Genomic DNA, 19,552 nt, shown 5'->3' with positions numbered 1-19,552 from the left:
TCTTTTGAATTTTATTTCTGTACACAATTAACAAATTTTTTTATATAAATTGTGGTCATATGATAATAGGCAATAATTGTCACATGACAAGTAAATTAAACATGGAACATTGTTTTGAAAACAAATGTTTTAGAGATTGCATCTGTAATTTCTAGGTACTTGTTTATGAAGTGAATCGCAGCAAAGGACGGCATCAATCTCATAGTGACATTGCGTTAAATGCTTCCGCACAGTGCCTAGATGCAATAGGAAATAAACTTCTTGTTGGTCTCCAGTCTGCTTTCTACCTCTATTCACTTCAGGAAAAAAACATCCATATCAGTAAGATAGCTTTTTCTTTTTATATTATTGAAAATTCCTTTGAATTTTATATTAAAAATTACACATTTGTACCAAAATAAGTATTTACTTAGGTAATAAGTGGTAAAGTGTGTTTAATTTCTGGGGCAGAACCATGATTTATTTAAACAATTAATTAAGTTTTTCCTAAAAATGGTTCTCTCAGCTTGTAGCTATGAGATTTTGTTGAATAAGCTAGATGCATGAAAATTATAAAAAAATAAATAAATAAATAAAAAAAAAACCCTTTCAGTGGTTTGGGGATAAATTTCTCAGAATCTGACCAGACAGAAATTAAACTTTAAAAAAGCCACCTAAGATGGTATCTCTGTCTTTGGTTCAGAGTTTAACAGCAGCAGTGCTAAATTTGAGGAAATAAAAGAAGTCTGCATATGTATGAAATGTGGAAGAATCGCTAGAAGAAATTTCAAAAGTGAAAAACTCAGAAAGTTCCTGTTGAAATAGTATGTCTGTGTCCCTGCAAAAAGGCAAGAAAGGACAGATAGCCTTTCAAACCTCTTATGAAATCTCTGAGACCGTATAGCATTAGTTATACTGCATTAAGGAGCAAATTATTTTTAAACATTTTGCTCATTAATGTGGCTGCACTCCTTTACCAATATGTTTAAAGCTTCTTTACAGCTGTTTTTTCTGAGTATTGTCACTGGAGACCATCTATTTGATGAAGGATCAGTAAGTCATAGACTATCAGAGTAGTGTGTCATGTTTTAAATAAATAGCTCATTAACCTTTTGGATAGGCTATTTATTTGTAAGTTGCACAATATTAGGGAAACTAGTGAATCATAGTTTCCCTAAATAGAATAATTATGACTATTGCAATAACTAAATGGTTTAAATGCTGCTCACTGCAAAATGCATGAAAGGACAGGATAGTCCATATTATTTCTCTTGAGACCATGTGACATTAGCTATGTTAGTATTAATATGGCTGTACATTATACATTATGGCTGTAGTGTGCAAATACCAGTGTGTGATTATGGAAACCTTTTTGCATCAGCCAAAAATAAATAAAATTATAATAATTAATATAGTTAGGGAAGGACGTTACATGGATGTTATCCATTAAGAATTATTAATGTGTATAATTAACCACTCTTATACCACGTGGAGCTTATTAATATATATTTTATTTAAGCATAGCCTAAACTAATATATACAGTTGGGTAATGTTTCAGGTATCTTTCCAATACCCATCATCAGACCGTGCCGTTTGGGAAATAGAGATAAAAATTAAAAAGGTGAAGGTTACTAATTAGATTTACATTGAGCAGTTCTAAATTACAATCACAATTTTTAACAAAGGATCAGTTATAAGATGTATTAACAATTGATCATTTCTAATTTTCAATAATAATGCCAGTGAGTAGATAAATAATTTATAATAATTAATAAATAAGTTATAATAACAAATCAGCAATTGAGCATCTCTAAGCTTATAGTTACGACATAAAGGAGCAGTTGTATGTTACCATTACACAATTATATGAGCAGAACCTGGTTACACTGAGCAATGGTGCCTCCGTAGCTAGGTGGGCAGGAGCAGCAGTGCACATGCTTCTTGATTAGACCGGGGTTCGAGCCCGCGACCACCAAATACGGAGGATGCGGAAAGGTCAGAATGACCACCGCATATCCTCAAAGCAATATGGTCTTAGTTGCTAATGCTCCTAAAAACCAAATAACAATAACATAACACTGAGCAATATTTAAGTTACTTTGCTGTTGGCCTATTTTATAAGATGAATTAAAACAATTCTTACCTACCCTCTCTCTCTCAGACCTGAAGAGAATGGGAAAGAGACTCAGTCAGCAATGCCTTTTATTGGTCAGGGATTCTTATAATTAGCCAATAGGAATAGTGTTAGGTTATCCTAGATCCAGGGCGCTTGAAAGCTGACCTTTGACCTCCTGCTCGGGTTCCACGTTGCTGTTGAATTTTGATCATCCGTTATAGTATACATGCTGGTTCTGGGTGGGGGGGGGCGGTGTATCATATCTGCACCTCTGGATGCCTTCTGTCTTTTTCTTTCCTGGGTCCTTATTTCTTCACTTATTTTCTCATTGAAGAGATGAAAATACTGTGGGTTGAACTCAACCCCCTGTTTTCTGTTGATCGCTGAAGATTCAAGTAATTCGATAAGAAATGCTTGGTTGAATTTTATTATGTTGTACTTGACTATCTGTGGATATAATACTTGTGTTATGGAAGTTCCAGGTGTCACCACATTGGAAGGCATGGAGAGCTGTATCAGACTGATTGATTCTGCCATACTCTACATATTTTTTATGCTCTTTTATTCTGCATTGTAGGCATCCTTAAGATTCCCCTATATATACTTCCACACCTACAATCTATCTTATAGATTGGATATAGATTGGACCTCTAGGATTGTCGGGGGTTGTTGGACTGTTGTTTTATGCAGTCTGAACTTTTGTGAAAGGTGAATATACTGAATTTCTTGGCTTCTTTTGCTATTCTGGTGCTAATTGATGATATGTATGGTATACATATGGAGGTTCTTCTTCTGTCTATGTTAGGTTGGGGTTGTGCAATGGACTTGGAGGTGTCTGTGGTGGCTTTTTTGATGACGTGCATTGGATATCCATTCTTTATGGGAAGCCTAGTTATTGTTTGTAGTTCATGTTCTATGTTATCTTCTTTGCAAATTCTGTAGGCTCTTCTGATGAAAGACTTTAGAATGCCTATTTTAGCGGAGAAAGGATGGCACGATTTATAGTTTAGTTTGATGCCAGTATCTGTGGGTTTTCTGAAACCTTCCATATGTAGTTCTTTCGGTTTTCTTGAAAAAAGGAGGTCAAGGAAAGGAAGTTGGCCATTGCCCTCAATTTCCATTTTGAAATTGATTTTTTGGTGATGATCGTTGAGAGCTTCAAAGAATTTTTGTAACTTAATTGTACCATGATTCCAGATGGCTATGATGTCATCCACGTATCTACACCAGAATTTAGGTTTTATCTGTTGGTTTTCCAAGAAATCTTCTTCAAATTTAGACATAAAAATTTGTGCCAGGAGAGGAGATAGGGTGTTTCCCATGCGGAGACCAGAAATCTGCATGTAGAATCTATGAGGTCTATTATTTCTGTGGCTGGAAAGGGGTCTTGGGTATCCCATGGTGATATTGCTGTCTATCATTTGGAAGAGGCATGTTTTTGCTTCTTCTTCTAAACTACTTCGGAACTATCTGGGAGAGGAGTTGTCGGCCATTTTGATATCTTCTGTCCTGGGTCAACAGCAACCCGGAATCAGAGCAGGAGGTCAGCTTTCAAGCTCCCTGGATCTAGAATAACTTAGCACTATTCCTATTGGTTAATTATAAGAATCCCTGGCCTATAAAAGGCACTGCTGACTGCGCCTCTTTCCCATTCTCTTCAGGTCTGAGGGTGGGCAGCAGGTAAGAATTGTTTTAATTCATCTTATAAAATAGGCTAACAGTAAAGTAACTTAAAAATTACTTGGTGTAACCAAGTTCTGCTCATATAATTGTGTAATGGTAACATAGAATTGCTCCTTTATATCATAACTATAAGTTTAGAGATGTCCAATTACTAATTTGTTATTATAACTTTGAATTATTTATCTACTCACTAGCATTATTATTGAAAATTAGAAATGACCAATTGTTAATACATCTTATAACTGATCCTTTGTTAAAAATTGCGATTGTAATTTAGAACTGCTCAATGCAAATCTAATTAGTAACCTTCATCTTTTTAATTTTTATCTCTATTTCCCAAACAGCACGGTCTGATGATGGGTATCAGCAAGATACCTGAAATGTTACCCAATTGTATATATTAGTTTAGGCTATGCTTAAATAAAATATATATTAATAAGCTCCACATGGTAGAAGAGTGGTTAATTATACATATTAATAATTCTTATAATACTTAAAATAAAACAAAATCTTATATCATTCCCACAAAATAACCTTCAGTTCTGCTTAATTCCCTGCCTCCACCTTGTTGGGGGGCAACTTATACCAGTATTTGACAACCCACTGGCCATAGGTGAACTTCATGAGATCCAATCTTTAGTTATTCCCTGAGATTTTATATTTGTTTTCCCTGGTTCATGTCTTTCCCATGAAGGAGAATAGACCTTCTGCATTCATTTTACTCAATCTCTTCAGTCCCTTATACACCTCAATTAAATCTCCCCTTAGATGTGTAGTTATCAAACTAGACATCTAAGAGAGATTTGTTTGAGGTGTAAATAAAGCAATCCATACCTTTTAAACAAATGAGCCATTCTCCACATGTGCATCACTTTGCACTTATCACCAATCTGAGACCTTCTCTGAACTTTCCCTAGAAGTTTTGTCTTTTTTAGGTGCAGTCTAACCATTGTCTTGTAAAGAAGATTAATAATATCCTTTTCCCTACTTGCAAATATCTAAATTTGCTTATAGGGAGAACTTGCAGATCACTTCCAACTCTTCACAGTTTAATATTATTTATTCTTAAAAAATTATTGCCTACTTTTCTCTATGATAGACTTCGAAACTTTTCAAGATCTGTTTGGGTAAGTGACACTTCCTAGTCATTTCACAAATGTATGTGGTCTCAATTCTAATCTCAATGATGTCCATTTCCACTTGCAGTCTGCCAAACCCCATGTACTTTTTCTGACAGAATGTCACTTATCGGTTGATTCAACTACTGCTGAACTCAGTTGCCCAAATTATTTACTGTATGATTCCTTTTGCCTTAAAGGTGGTACTTTTGCATATGTTCGTTCTGATATTCCCTGTGAGAGACTTGGTAATTTGGAATCTCTTCTTTTCGATCTTCTCTGACTTAAAATCTCTCTACCTCATTCTGTCAAATTCATCTGTTGTCTCTACCGTTCTCCCAACTCCACTAATCACTTGGAGCTCTTTGACTTCCTCTCTTTGCAACTTGACTTTCCCCAGTCCAACTTTCCTAACAAGGAGGTAATTTTCCTTGGTGATTTTAATGTTCACAACTCCAGCTGGCTTCCGTTTTCTTGTCATACCGACCCAACCGGTCGGGATGCTGAGGCTTTTGCAATTACTAATGACCTTACACAAATTGTTCATTTACCTACAAGAATACCGGACAGTCCTAACCATACAGTCAACATGCTTGATCTTTTTCTCACAAACAACCCTTTTAAGTACACGGTCGAAGTGAGTGGTCCTTTAGGCACCTCAGATCACAACTTGGTGATTGTTTCTTCTCCTCTCTCTGTTTTCTAACTTCTCCACTAATGCTGGTGTTTCCCAAGATTCAGTTCTTTCCCCCACTCTTTTCCTCTTGTATATTAATGACTTTCTTCCATTGACCAGAAATTCTATCCATAGTTTTTCTGACTATAGCACATTGCATTCCACCTTCCAGTTTGAGAAACCTTACCCTGCTAAAATAGCTTCAACTTCTTGAATATCCACTACCATTTCCTTAAATGCTGTTCTCCAGGTAATTTTCCAGTGGGGCAAGAATAACTTAATTTCAATCCTTCTAAAACCCAGTCTTGTTTTATATCTCGCAAAAAGGATTCTTCTGCTCCTATGCTTATCTTTGGTGACACTCTGATTTCTAGGCAAGATGATATATCTCTTTTGGGGATTAACCTGACTTCTAATCTCTCTTGGCACAAGCACATTACAAATATTGTTTCCTCTGCATCTAAAAAAAAATTGGTTTTCTTTTTTGCTCTCGGCGTTACTTTTTTCCCAACAGCTGTTCACTCGTATAAATCACAAATCCATCCTACCATGGAATATTGTTCCAACATCTGAGGCGGCGCCCTCAAAACCTCTCTCAGCTTCTAGATTCCATTCAGAAGAGGGTAGTTAGGTTAATTAATGACTCATCTCTAACAGAGTCTGTCCACTCGCTGTCTCATAGACGTACTGTGTTTCTGCTCTTCGGAATTGGCTTCTATAATTCCAGTTCTCTCTTTCAAAACAATTTGAACATGTGCCGCCACCAGCAACATCCATTTACTGTCCAACTTCAAACTCACAGAACCAACTTTTCATCTTTCTCGTTTATCCATTCAACTGCTGTTTTCTGGAACAACCTTCCTTCATACATATTTCCTGAAAATTACAGTCTGCAGAAGTTAAAGTCTAATGTCAACAAATATCTTCTTTCGTCTTCTCAACCTCCAGCCCAAGCACGGTACTAAGTACTATAGGTTCTAATACCTCTCATGTTTGGGGTTTTCATTTAAAAAAAAAAAAGTGACATGCCTAAACTGCAAAATAAAAATCGCTTATTACTTTATGGTTACACCATTAAAGTAATGAGCGATGGTTGGAGAATTACAAAATATTACAAACATTTTTAAATATGAATACATAAAATATTTATATACAATTTTTATATACGATAAAATATTTATGTAAGTTAGTAAATAATTAAAAATTATCGTTTTAGAAAAATTGCTATACTACATAGTTTACATTTAATCCCTTTTAAAAGTAAGGTTAAAAGTTCTAATAGGATAAAATGGCAATGCTTTATTACAGTTGTGCTTAGAAGAGCACTGATATTCTAAGACTGAATGACCTTTCAACCTTTTGAACTTGATTAACCATGCTTGCAAGCATGTGAAATCATATAAAAACACCTGTAACTGCACCTTTGAGGGTAATTTTGATACTATTCAATAGAATTATAATTTTGATATTGCAAAAATCATGGTGATATGCATTAATAGAGGTTGATAGAGTTTGTGTCAAGATACGTTGCTACCATGTGCAGGCTGTGCACTGCACAGAGGCACATAATCTAGGGGGCAACATCTGGAGTTTATTAGTTTACAAATTTTAAACCTTCAATAAGAGGTTTTAGGAGATGTAACTCCTGATGATTGGTCCTTATCATATGTAACTCCTACACTGGTGTGCAAAATTTAAAAGACCAACACAATTTCTAAAGGTTACAACCAAAAAAATCTTTACTTAAGGTACTCTTTACCGATGAGAGTAGATTCAGTCTCATCGGTGATTCTGGACATTAGCTAATCTCGCAAAAGGTTGGCACACAGTATCACCTTGCAAACATCACTGAAAGGGATCGATGTGGCGGTCGAGGTGTTCTCATCTGGGGAGGCGTTATCTTGGATGGACATACATAACTCCAGATACTGGAAGGCAGTACTATAACCGGTACACACTACTGTACTGAAGTAATCCTTCCCCATGTGCATCTGTTCCGCAGTTCCATTGGCCCCGAGTTTGTGTTTATGGGTGATAACGCCACACCCCATAGCACTGCAGCTGTTGATATTAGCATTAGCATTAGTAGAGGCATTTGATGCAAGAAAGCCAGCTTATGCAGCATCAGCCAAAAAAAAAAAAAAGTAAAATAAATAAATAAAAAATAACCACTTCCACTTCACCCCTCTGTTCGTTCGAAATACCTGTCCAGCTGAGCCTTAAACTTATTTAGGCTATCAACTTCCACGACAAGGGATGGAAATCTGTTCCACCTACCAACCACCCGCTGGCTAAAGGCAAATTTCCACACATCTATCCTACATCTGTCTTTCCTCAATTTGAATTTATGCCCTCTCAGGTGATTATTCTGAGCAAGAGGAAGAATCCCATCAGCATTGAGCATGCTCAAACCATTCAAGGCTTTGTACATCTCTATCAGATCACCTCGCTGGTGCCTAGTCTCCAGACACTGTAATTCGCAAAACTTAAGCCTTTCTTCGTAAGAGCACCCATTTGTTCCATTCACTAATCTTGTTGCCCTTTTCTGTACTCGTTCCAGCAGCTCTACATCCTTCTTGAAATGAGGTTTCCAAGCCTGTATACAGTACTCTAGGTGTGGCCTGACCATTGCCTTATACAAGGGAATAATCATCTCCTTATCCCTGCTAGAAAAATTCCTATATATCATTGACAAGACACCAATTATTACTCTTGCAGACTGTCTGCACTGCTCCGAAAACTTCATATCTGCCTGCACAATTACCTCCAGGTCCATTTCACTCTCTACCACTGTCAGTGTAGTACCACACAGTTGATACGTTACTCTGCGTATTTGAATTTTTAATGACTTTACCTCTAAAATATTATATATATATTTCATATATAAAATTTTTAGAGGTGACTTTAGATAATATTTATTAAGCTTGCATTCATTTAAAAAATTCATATATTTGTGTATTACATTATGTTGGACTTTGTTGGCTTCCTATAGAAAATTTTCATTTAATACCACATTGCATTTATTTTCAGGTCTGATTAATCCTTACTGTAGTTCATTATCCTTTCTCGTTCACCAACCTATGGATCCTCTTATAGCAATTGAATTACCAAGTAATGAATACTTACTGGTCTTCAGTAGTAAGTACTTGCTTTTTTTATATATTATTGAATAAATTTCTCATTGTAGTGTTTTTTTAAGTCATAAATGAAAACTTTTCTCGGATGTTAGGATTGTCTTTTTTTATTTAAGATCTCGGAGTCTTTGTAGATGATCAGGGAATGAAGTCTAGAGCAAAAGAATTGATGTTTCCTGCAACACCAGTAGCAGTTAGTAAGTATTTTGTATGTTTTTATTTTTCATTCTTTGTGTTCTTCAAAAGATGTGTAATTCCTAAATCTCACTTAGCAATCAGTCACTGTCACCATGGAATGAAGTAGCCAGTTTTGATAATTTTAAAAATTCAGTAACAGAATTTCAGAATATTTAAGTCTCAAGAAAGGAAATGAAAAAGTATAAAATATAAAAATGGGATGGAGTTAATCCTAAAAATCTTTGCACTTGATCATGATTGCACCAGGACGGGCTTATTTTTATATATATCATATGTAAAATTTTTAGAGATGACTTTTAGATATATTTTTTAACCTGTACAGTTTCTCTCTTGCAAGCAGTCCCTGTTTATGCAGAGACAAAACATTATACATATAAATTCATACTTCACTGAGCTGACATTCTGAATGTATGATGAAGCTTACATTCAGTTGTTGTTGTTATTTGGTTTTTTAGGAGCATTAGCAACTAAGGCCATATTGCTCTGGGGATATGTGGTGGTCATTCCCTGACCTTTCCACATCCTCCGTATTTGGTAGTCACGGGCTCGAACTCCAGTCTAATCAAGAAGCGTGTGCTACGCACTGCTGCTCCTGCCCACCTGGCTATGGAGGCACCCTTACATTCAGTATGTCATCTTATATGGCTTATGTTTAGCTCAGATGATTTTTAATATCGTATGCACAAAATATCAGAAATCTTGAGCCATCCTGTTTCAGAATCAGTATATTCAGAATCAATTATCAGAATATTTTTCTATTTTATTGCATATAGATAGCTTTTCAGATTTCTGCTTGGCCATTTGATATTGGTAATCTGCATTTTATGCAACAAGTGTATTTTCTTAACTAAACAATTTTGTGATTGTCCAGAGAAAAATTATTCTCTTGTAGGTTGTTGCCATCCCAGAAACAAATCAGCGTCTTAAATTTATAGATTTCAAAGAGCAAAAAATACCGTAAAGGGTTTCTTCTATAAATAATATCAGCAAGACATTTGTTTCTTTCATGTCCTCTTGTGATGGTATAGCAGTGTTGCTTTTCTTTGGTAATGCATCAAGGCCAAAAAAGAGTGGCCCATTGCTAATGGTAAAAAGTATCGAAAACAAAACATTACCAACTGGTCGTGAAAATTCATTCGGCCTATATTGTTTTCAGGGGCAGATTATCCTCTGAAAATGATAAGGCCGATATTGGCTTACTGGGGAAACCTCGGTGGTGTAATTTTCAATATTACACTCTGACCTCCGATACATTTTCTTTGTTTTTCCCGGTAAGAATTTTTGACCCAGTCTCGCCTCAGAATACAGATGAGAAATTTTAAAAAATTCCTCATCTGTATTCTGAGAGAGTGCATGAGCATAACCATTTTCCTAGGTGCCTATTTCATAATGTTAGCGTAATGCATTGCTTTGAGGTTTTTGTTTCAAATATAAAATTAACTGTTAAAGCAAGAACATATAGTTCCTTGTATGTTCTTGCTTTAACAGCTATCATACTCTGATTTTGAGCTAATGTGGAATAAGAAAAGTGATATTTAAATAAGCGGATTATAATTTTTCTTTGATTCACAGGTTATGCAGATGATTCTCTTTGTGTATATAGTGAGACACATATAGACATTTTTGAAGTTTCTACTGGAGACTGGATACAAACACTTACATTAAAAAAGGTAATTAGTGAATATTTATTATTCCATCAGTAGTAGAATTTTATAATAATTTGGTGAACCATCTTTTTTAATGTGTTAATTATAATAGATAATGATTACTGCCTGTTAGTTTACTTATTAGTGATTTCAAGTACACACATTGTTTTAAAATACTTGACATTAGTTTTTTTATCACATATCTTGTAACCTTGCTCCTTCACATGTGCACCTGTCAAACTCCAGTTCACCAATTATACATTGCCAGTGTACTAATTACATTGTGTAACAAATTTTTCGAGAGTTTTTCAAATATTTTCAGATGGTTTATCTGCATTTCCTGACATTTTTTTATGAAATTGGGTATGTAGATTCAAAATATAACCTTAGTTTTTACATAGCATCAATAGTTTTCCCAGAAACGAAAGAAAAGTAAATATACAATAATACTGTATCATCAGATTTATAAATTATATATTGTTAATAAATTTATTAATAATGTTTACCTTCTTTACAGAACAGAATATTAATCCTTGTTACAAGTGAACAACGAACATATAAAAAAAAAAAACACAAATTAAAAGTAGAAACCCTCCTTGGGTTAATCAGAAAAATTTCTTTAAAAATTTTCTGATTAACCCAAGGAGGGTTTCTACTTTTAATTTGTGATTTAATGTGGTCAGCATGATCATGCTAAACAAAGAACCAGATATAATTTCCTGTCATAGCTGCATCCCACATTCCAAACTTTTTACCTGAACTTTATAAAAAGAAGCCATTCTGGGTTGTGAGTAATACCAATTTCTTCCTAAAGACAATCAAATTAAAACAGTAGCACAAGGATTCTGCACCACCATAAAAACATTTTTCTGTATATCAGGGAAAAGACCTACGTACCCAGGATTCATGATACAACAATAATACTGTGTCACTGAGAAATCAGGAAATAAATATAAATGGTTGGATTAAAATCGTTTAATGACTAATAGAACAAAAAAAAAAAGTAATGATACAATATTGTTGTTGTATTTTTCTGTATGTGGAAGTCTCGCAGCTGGGATCAGTTATATTCTACATCTTTTAATAAGATATCAGGAGCTCTGCATTAGATATGGTTAGACCCAGTTCATGCTGATTATAGAAATGTGATGTATTTGACCAGACTTCTGTGGTGTAGTCCTAATTATCCTATTCACCAGATTCATCATCCAGTTCTGAAGACTCTTCTTTGGTCCTTGGGGCTGTCACAGACATTCTCTCAGATATGCCAGACAAGCTGTACTTGCTACCTGGGAGTCTAAAACGCTGATGGAACTGATATTCGGGTGACACTCAAGTCAAGTGGACCCAATTTGGGCGAAGTCCGGACGGTCTGTGACAACCAAATCCTCTGCTTGCACCTTCACGATGGTGGGACTGTTAGTAATCCTGGGTATAACCTCCATGCACAAGTACATGGTGGATGACCACCCAGGTGTGAACCAACGTAAGCAGGGGTCGAGGTATGGCGCCCACACCACATGGAGGAACGCCGCCCCTCTATGTTACCAGGCAGTACTATGTGGTAGATGACTCTCATCAACCGGTGAAATACCATCACTTTGCTTATTGGAGGCTTGAAGTGGTGGAACCCATGTTTAGTCTCTAGAGCTAAGTTCCGGTCAACCCTTCCCTATCTCTTCCATCATGCAGTATGATTGATGACTTTTGAGGTTATGATGAACGTCGTGACGAGATCCAATATTCCTTACATTTCGAGGGTACAGCTCTAAAACGGTGTTCGCAGGCCGGCCGCTAGTTAGTACACCGGACTGAACCTATTGGTAACTCTCTAGGAAGCTTCCGGATCAGCTAATGTATAACCTTGCTACCTCTACTCTGCCAGATAGTGACTGGAGGGAGTCCGAGTAGTGTGTATGCGGAGAGCATTGTAGAGGCCATGTTATGTCAAGGATCTGGGTATATTCTTATCACATGTACGCCATATCCAAAAATTTCATTACTTCATACAGCATGTCCCACCTACTTTTTCTTACTATTGAATACACAATGAAATGTCAAACTAATAGAGCAAGCTTATCTGCGAAAAGATCTGAACCTCCCAAGGACTTCCTAATTCATTTCACAAATATACGTGGTCTCAATTCTAATCTCAATGATGTCCATTTCCACTTGCAGTCTGCCAGACCCCATGTACTTTTTCTGACAGAATCTGTTATCGGTTGATTCATCTACTGCTCATCTCAGATGCCCAAATTATTCGCTGTATGATTCCTTTCACCTCAAAGGTGGTACTTGTGCATATGTCCGTTCTGATATTCCCCGTCAGAGACTTGGCAATTTGGAATCTCCTCTCTTTGATCTTCTCTGGCTTAAAATCTCTCTACCTCATTGTGTCAAATTCATCTGTTGTCTCTCCCAGCAACACTAATCACTTGGAGCTCTTTGACTTCCTCTCTTTGCAACTTGATTTCCTCTCTTTGCAACTTGACTTTCTCCAGTCCAACTTGCCTAACAGTGAAGTAATTTTCCTTGGTGATTTTAATGTTCACAACTCCAGATGGCTTCCGTTTTCTAGTCATACCGACCCAGCAGGTCGAGATGCTGAGGCTTTTGCAATTACTAATGACCTAGCACAGATTGTTCATTTACCTACAAGAATACCGGACAATCCTAATCATACAGCCAATATGCTTGATCTTTTTCTCACAAACAACCCTTCTAAGTACACGGTCGAAGTGAGAGGTCCTTTAGGCACTTCAGATCACAACTTGGTGATTGTCTCTTCTCCAATGGAACCTTTATCTCATGGCTATTCCCAACCATGTGTTGTTTGGCATTACAAGAATGCAAAATTGGATGACCTGCGAGACTTCTTTTCTTCTTTTCCTTGGTCGGATTACTGTCTCAAAACTTCTGATGTCAACTTTTGCTCAGATCATGTCAGTGAAATTATTCTTGCAGGAATGGAATCCCTTATCCCACACTCCACTTTAAAATCTTGTCCTTTATCTAAACCTTGGTTTTCCAATAAATGTGCTAAGGCTGTCCAAGAGAAGAATGTTGCATATCGTAATTGGCTTGTTTCTAATTCTTCAGTTTCATTTTCTGCCTACACCAAAGCTCGCAACAGTTGTAAAGCAGTTATTAATCAGTCCAAACTAGAGTTTGAACAGGCTAAGAGTAGAAAACTTGCTTCTTGCCCTAATGGTAGCCGAGCATTCTGGTCTCTTGCCAAAGCTATTGGCCGCAACTTTTGCCCATCTTTGCTCCCACCACTGTCCAAACCAGATGGTTCTGTTGCCACTTCAGCCAAGGATAAAGCTGACCTGTTAGCATCTCATTTTTCTTCCAGCTCATGTATTAATGATCTTGGTAAAACACCTCCCCCCATTCCCAACACGCTCCATTCAATGCCTCCTGTGGTCATCCGTCAAAAGGATATCAGAAGGATTTTGATGAATCTTGATGCTAAGAAAGCTCCAGGTCCTGATGGTATTTCTCCACTTGTTCTCAAAACCTGTGCTCCTGAACTTACTCCTATTCTTTGCCGCCTTTTTTCACTTTCTTATTCTAAAGGTGTTTTCCTTCTGCTTGGAAATTTGCTCATATCCAGCCAGTTCCTAAAAAGGGTGACAAATCCCTCCCATCCAATTATCGTCCCATTGCAATTACTTCTACTCTTTCTAAAGTAATGGAGAAATTAATTAACCCCTAACTCTTAGACTACCCAGAAACCTTCTGTCTGATCAACGATCGCCAGTATGGATTCCGTCAGTGTCGATCCACTGGTGATATTCTGGCTTATATTATCCATTTATGGACTAATTCAATGGAAAGGTTCGGTGAAACACAAGCTCTTGACATCTCAAAGGCTTTCGATCGTGTTTGGCATAAAGGTCTTCTAAACAAGCTTCCATCTTATGGTTTTTCAAATGTTTTCAGTAATTGGTTATCCAGTTTTCTCTCTGATTGCTCACTGAGGGCGATGGTAGATGGCTCTCTGTCTTCTAACTTCTCTACTAATGCCGGTGTCCCCCAAGGTTCAGTTCTTTCCCCCACTCTTTTCCTCTCGTATATTAATGACCTTCTTCCATTGACTGGAAATCCTATCCATAGTTTTGCCGATGATAGCACATTGAATTCCTCTTTCCATTTTGAGAAACCTTGTCCTGCTCAATCAGCTTCAACTTCTTGAATATCCACTACCATTTCCTTAAATACTGTTCTCCAGGTAATTTTACAGTGGGGCAAGAATAACTTAATTTCAATCCTTCTAAAACCCAGTCTTGTTTTATATCTCGCAAAAAGGATTCTTCTGCTCCTATGCTTATCTTTAGTGACACTCCGATTTCTAGGCAAAATGATATATCTCTTTTGGGGATTACCCTGACTTCTAATCTCTCTTGGCAAAAGCACATTACAAATATTGCTTCCTCTGCATCTAAAAAACTTGGTTTTCTCTTTCGCTCTCGGCGTTACTTTTCTTCCAAACAGCTGCTCATTCTGTATAAATCGCAAATCCACCCTGCCATGGAATATTGTTCCCACATCTGGGGTGGTGCCCCCAAAACCTCTCTCAGGCTTCTTGATTCCATTCAGAAGAGGGCATTTAGGGTAATTAATGATTCATCTCTAACAGAGTCTCTCCACTCGCTTTCTTATAGACGCACTGTTTCTGCTGCATGCCTCTTCTACAGATACTTCCATGGGCACTGTTCTTCTGAATTGGCTTCTATAATTCCTGCTCTTTCTTTCAAAACAGTCCGAACATGTGCCGCCACTAGCCAACATCCATTTACTGTCCAACTTCAAACCCACAGAACCAACTTTTCATCTTCCTCATTTATTCATTCAACTGCCGTTTTCTGGAACAACCTTCCTTCATACGTATTTCCTGAAAATTACAATCTACAGAAGTTCAAGTCCAATGTCAACAAATATCTTCTTTCGTCTTCTTAACCTCAAACCCAAGCACGGTACTAAGTACTATAGGTTCTAATACCTCTTGTGTTTGGAGTTCACATAAAAAAAAAAAAAAAAAAAAAAGACATACATAATGACTGCCACAAAATCATCACTGTAATACTGGTCTCTATTTACCACAATAAAAATGAGGTGATTACAGCTTGTCTTAATTACTCATAATCATTCTAAAGTAGGCTTAATATGCACTGCAAAACTTGATACCACCAGCAGCATTATCTTCACCTTCTTCAAATATATATAATGAACTGTCAAAAAGAAAAGGGGGGAAAAAAAAAAAAACAAAAAAGCACTTATTATATGAGGTATATTCAAAAAGTTCCTGGAATTTTATCTTATCTTCCTTCACGGATTAGGTGATCCGCCTGTTCCGATCTCAGAGGTCTGCCCATCTTTTCTTCAGTCTTCCTCTGTCTCTTTTTCCTTTTGCTCTATATGCGTAAGCTAATTTAGGGAATCTATTATCTTCCGTAGGGAATCTAATATCTTCTTTCGTCTTCTTAACCTCAAACCCAAGCACTGTACTAAGTACTATAGGTTCTAATACCTCTCGTGTTTGGAGTTCACATAAAAAAAAAAAAAAAAAAAAAAGACATACATAATGACTACCACAAAATCATCACTGTAATACTGGTCTCTATTTACCACAATAAAAATGAGGTGATTACAGCTTGTCTTAATTACTCATAATCATTCTAAAGTAGGCTTAATATGCACTGCAAAACTTGATACCACCAGCAGCATTATCTTCACCTTCTTCAAATATATATAATGAACTGTCAAAAAGAAAAGGGGGAAAAAAAAAAAAAAAAAAAAAGCACTTATTATATGAGGTACATTCAAAAAGTTCCTGGAATTTTATCTTATCTTCCTTCACGGATTAGGTGATCCGCCTGTTCCGATCTCAGAGGTCTGCCCATCTTTTCTTCAGTCTTCCTCTGTCTCTTTTTCCTTTTGCTCTATATGTGTAAGCTAATTTAGGGAATCTATTATCTTCCGTTCTTTCTACATGTTCTTTCCATCTTTGTCTATATTCTATAATTTTTTCATTAATTGAGTAAATCTTTAATTCCTTTCTAATATTTACGTTTGGTATTTTATCTAATTTTGTACATCCTTTAACATATCTTAAAAATTTCATTTCTGCAGCTTGTATTCTATTAATGTCTCTTTGTTTCGGTATCCATGTTTCAGAATCGTAAAGAAGTGTTGGTATTGCCATTACTTTGTAAAATTTCAATTGTTTCTTTCCTTGTTTTCTTAGCCAGAGTTCTTTTTATTGTTCCACATATATTTTGAAATTTCAGCAATTTCTGGTTCATATCTTCTTCAACATCATATGTTATATCACATCCTAGATATTTAAAATGTTTTACTTGTTCTAATATTTTATTGTCTATAACTATAACTATTTTTATTTTCGCCGTATTTTTTCCCTTAAAAACCATTGTTCCAGTTTTCATTGTTAATATTTTAACTTTATATTCTTCTGTTATTTGGTTTAATTTAAATACTGCTCTTTGTAAATTATCTTCACTATCTTGAATAGTGAAGATAATTGATCATCTGCAAATAACAGTGTATTAATCCTATTCTTTGTATTTAAATATATCCCTGTATTAATTTCCTCTTTCCATTTACAATCATATCATATCATATCCTCGATATGTATATCAAACAACGTTGGTGACAAGCTACATCCCTGTCTAACTCCTTGATTTATTATACTTTCTTCTGTTAATTTATTACCTGTATCTATTACTATTTTTGTTCCTTGATATAAACTCTATTATTTTTGTAAGATGCTTTGGGTATCCTTTATTACTCGATATGTCCCATAGTTTTTGTCTGTTTACTCGATCAAATGCTTTTTCATAATCTATAAATGTGTTTCTAAATTAAGCTCTTTTCGTTTATCTAATATTTGTTTTAATATAAATATATTATCTGTACATGATCTTTCTTTTCTTGAATCCTGCCTGTTCTTCTATTAATATTTCATCAGAGATAATTTTAATTCTATTATTTATTATTTTGCTATATATTTTCTATACTATATTTAATATGCTGATCCCTCTATAATTCTTTGTATTATTTCTATTTCCTTTTTTAAATATTGAAATAATTTTTGCTATCTTCCATTCTTCTGGTATTTTATATTGTTCCCAACATTTATTAAATAAATTTAGTATCCTGTCTTTTAAAAAAACTTCCTCCATACTTGATCAGTTCTGCATTTATACCATCCATTCCTACTGCTTTCCTGTTTTTTGTAGCTTTCAATGCCTTTTCCAATTCTTCCTTCGTTATTGGATCTATGTTACTAACTGGGTCTAACTGTATCTCTTCTGTTTGATATTTTGATATGTTGGATCTTTCCACAATTCTTCATAATGTTTCTGGAATTTTAATATAAAGGTTTATTGAGTGAGCAGTTATGCTTACTAAGTCACTTTCAAAGTACCTCCCATCCACATGCACATCATCCACTGTAGTAAAACTACCACGAAGCTGCATTTTCAGTTCAGGGAACAGCAAGAAGGTGCAATATCAGGGGAAATAGTGATGTTGCTGCATGGCTGATTTTTTTTTTTTTTTTTTTTGCAGCCAAAAACTGCTAACCTGCCATTGCCATGTGGCTGGGCATGTTGTCATCGTGCTAGGTCCAGCCATCCTACCCTTTTTGAGGTAATTTTTTCTGCACATTCTCATACAAATGTAGTATGAGCCCCTAGTCACAGCATGACTTTAATGTTAGATTTTGTTGCACAAGATTTTCTTGGGCTGTGGGAAAATTTTGTGTACCATTTGGATTATTCCACCTTGGTCTCAGGGTTGTAGGCAAACACCCAACTCTCATCCCTAGTCACTGCTTTTCCTAGGAAGCTTGGATCCTGCATAGAAATTATCTGCAATGTCTAAAGCCTGTAGTCCTTTTAATCTTCTGACAGCACGCTTGGAACAAACTTTGTAGACATGCAACACAACCCTAAATCTTGCATCAGGTTGTGTGTGGTACAGCCTACAGACAGTCCAACTGTGTGTGGGGGGGGGGGATGTAAATGTTATTTATTTTACCCTCTTTGTTATTTTTGTATTTTATTTATTTTCCCCTTAATTCTCCCCCTTCCACATTAACACCTGACTTGTTAATCTCTCAGAAGATTCTAGATTTCGGGGGGGGGGGGAGTTTCCAGTGGTTATATTCCTCACCTGGACTCTAGGCTCAGTGTTCAAAATGACTGACACAACTTAATAAACAAATCTTAATTTGTTTATTAAGATTATTTACATGAAATAAATTGGTGAATAATTAAGTACATATAACAGTTGATAATATTATCTTCACCGTACAAATATAAAATGTTTGGCTAGGTTAAGCTATACTCTTTTACATTGTCCTTCACTACATCACATGGATAATAATACTTCCATAATTTACTTAATACAAATATTCTCTAAGTAAATCGCCCTTAAGTTCTAATAGGTCAGACTTATCATCCACTCTTCCTTTATACAAGGCTATTCCTCTGTTAGCAATATTTATGATAAATCTCTCTTATTTAGATTTTTATCTTAATACATTCGCATTCATCCTTTAAATCAATATTCATCTCATTGCCTAAGTTTATGCTAACAACTTTACTTCTGACTTGTCATTCTACCACATTTTAGACATCATATATATTTATATAACATTCTCTATATAATCTCCCTTAATTACTCCCCTCCAAAACTGTTATCTTACTTTCCATTAATCAGGGTATTTTACTACCTCTATGAAACCCCTTCCTTTATCATAATTACTCATTTTTATGTACATGTCTCTTATTATATATAAATCTGTTACAATTTGCTCTTTCTGTATTTGTTATCCTCTCTCTAGAGTTTTTTTTAAATACATGGGAATACTAATCAGACACTGCTAATAATGGACATGATCCCTCCGCTGGGGCTTTCCATTCTTTATTGGGGCTGCTGTTCTCGTCTGAATAGGGCATCATCTACATCTTCT

The 19,552-nt window shown here is 35.7% G+C and overlaps 1 protein-coding gene across 1 annotated transcript in view; it reads left to right on the top strand.

Moving 5' to 3' along the window:
* Positions 1-19,552, top strand: part of LOC150084800 (serine/threonine-protein kinase Genghis Khan-like) — a 477,571-nt gene that overhangs the window by 417,506 nt on the left and 40,513 nt on the right. The window contains exons 32-35 of the mRNA XM_090376356.1: positions 156-321; positions 8,604-8,711; positions 8,824-8,904; positions 10,478-10,575. Of these exons, the coding sequence (XP_090232482.1) occupies positions 156-321; positions 8,604-8,711; positions 8,824-8,904; positions 10,478-10,575 (453 nt within the window). The remainder of the gene's footprint in view (positions 1-155; positions 322-8,603; positions 8,712-8,823; positions 8,905-10,477; positions 10,576-19,552) is intronic.

Source organism: Mastigoproctus giganteus, chromosome 6 (assembly GCF_048544385.1).
Source record: "Mastigoproctus giganteus isolate SK-2022 chromosome 6, ASM4854438v1, whole genome shotgun sequence".
NCBI classification, from domain to species: Eukaryota; Metazoa; Arthropoda; class Arachnida; order Uropygi; family Thelyphonidae; genus Mastigoproctus; species Mastigoproctus giganteus.
This window is presented reverse-complemented; position numbering and strand designations above follow the sequence as displayed.